This window comes from Carlito syrichta, unplaced genomic scaffold, assembly GCF_000164805.1.
Source record: "Carlito syrichta isolate Samal-C Ts95f unplaced genomic scaffold, Tarsius_syrichta-2.0.1 Scaffold135894, whole genome shotgun sequence".
NCBI classification, from domain to species: domain Eukaryota; kingdom Metazoa; phylum Chordata; class Mammalia; order Primates; family Tarsiidae; genus Carlito; species Carlito syrichta.
Genome location: NW_007079990.1, coordinates 1 through 914, shown reverse-complemented (window position 1 = coordinate 914; position 914 = coordinate 1). Strand labels below are relative to the sequence as shown.

At 69.1% G+C, this 914-nt stretch overlaps 1 protein-coding gene across 1 annotated transcript in view; it reads left to right on the top strand.

The window, feature by feature from the left end:
- Positions 1-677, top strand: part of PLXNB3 (plexin B3) — a gene marked incomplete at its 3' end in the record, with an annotated part of 10011 nt that extends 9334 nt beyond the window's left edge. The window contains exons 19-21 of the mRNA XM_021708360.1: positions 1-75; positions 224-402; positions 574-677. Coding sequence (XP_021564035.1) covers positions 1-75; positions 224-402; positions 574-677 — 358 coding nt within the window. The remainder of the gene's footprint in view (positions 76-223; positions 403-573) is intronic.
- Between the last annotated feature and the right edge of the window lie 237 nt (positions 678-914).

The following is a 914-nucleotide window of genomic DNA, read 5'->3' as shown; positions in this document are numbered from 1 at the left end:
GGCCGCCGTGCCACGGTGTGCCAGGGCCTCACACAGCTCTCCAACCTCCTTAACAGCAAGCTCTTCCTCCTCACAGTGAGGGCCACCGGTGCTCGGTGGGCGGCGGGGCAGGGGTCCGCGGCGGGCAAGGAGGCGGGGCTGCGGGCAGGCTGGGCCGGCCGAGGGGGGCTCTCAGGCAGGGGACGTGTGGGGCTCCCCGGCGCGAACCCAGCCCTCTGCCTAGCTCATTCACACCCTGGAGGAGCAGCCCGGCTTCTCCCAGAGGGACCGTTGCCACGTGGCTTCGCTGCTGTCCCTGGCGCTGCACGGCAAGCTTGAGTACCTGACCGACATCATGAGAACACTGCTCGGCGACCTGGCTGCCCACTATGTCCACAAGAACCCGAAGCTCATGCTGCGCAGGTCGGCCTTGACCCGGGCAGGGTGGCGGGGTGGGGGCCCAGCACTGACCTGGCCCCGCCCCACCCTGGGTGGGCTCTGCCCCTGGAGTGAGCGGGGCCGGAGCCCCCAGGAAGCGGGTTAGAAGGGAGGTCAGGGGACCATCGCCTGGGCACAAAGACCTGCCCCCCACAGGACGGAGACCATGGTGGAGAAGCTGCTCACCAACTGGCTGTCCATCTGTCTCTACGCCTTCCTAAGGGTGAGGGGTGCTGTCCCACCCACCCCAGCCCTCGGTGGTACCCTCCTCCCCTCGCACCTTTTGAGGGCTGCTGCCCGCGCCCCCTCTGACCTGCGCCCAAATACCCCCAGGGCCTGAGCCGGGCCTCAGGGCAGCCGCCCAGTGAGGAGATCGGCAGCCATTCTCCTGTCCTGCAGGCTCTCACGAGGCCCGGCGGGAGGGCAGGAGGGGGCATCGGCAAGGGTGAGGCAGAGGCCAGAAGGGCCGTCATTGGTCCTCGCAGCTAGAGTGGCCC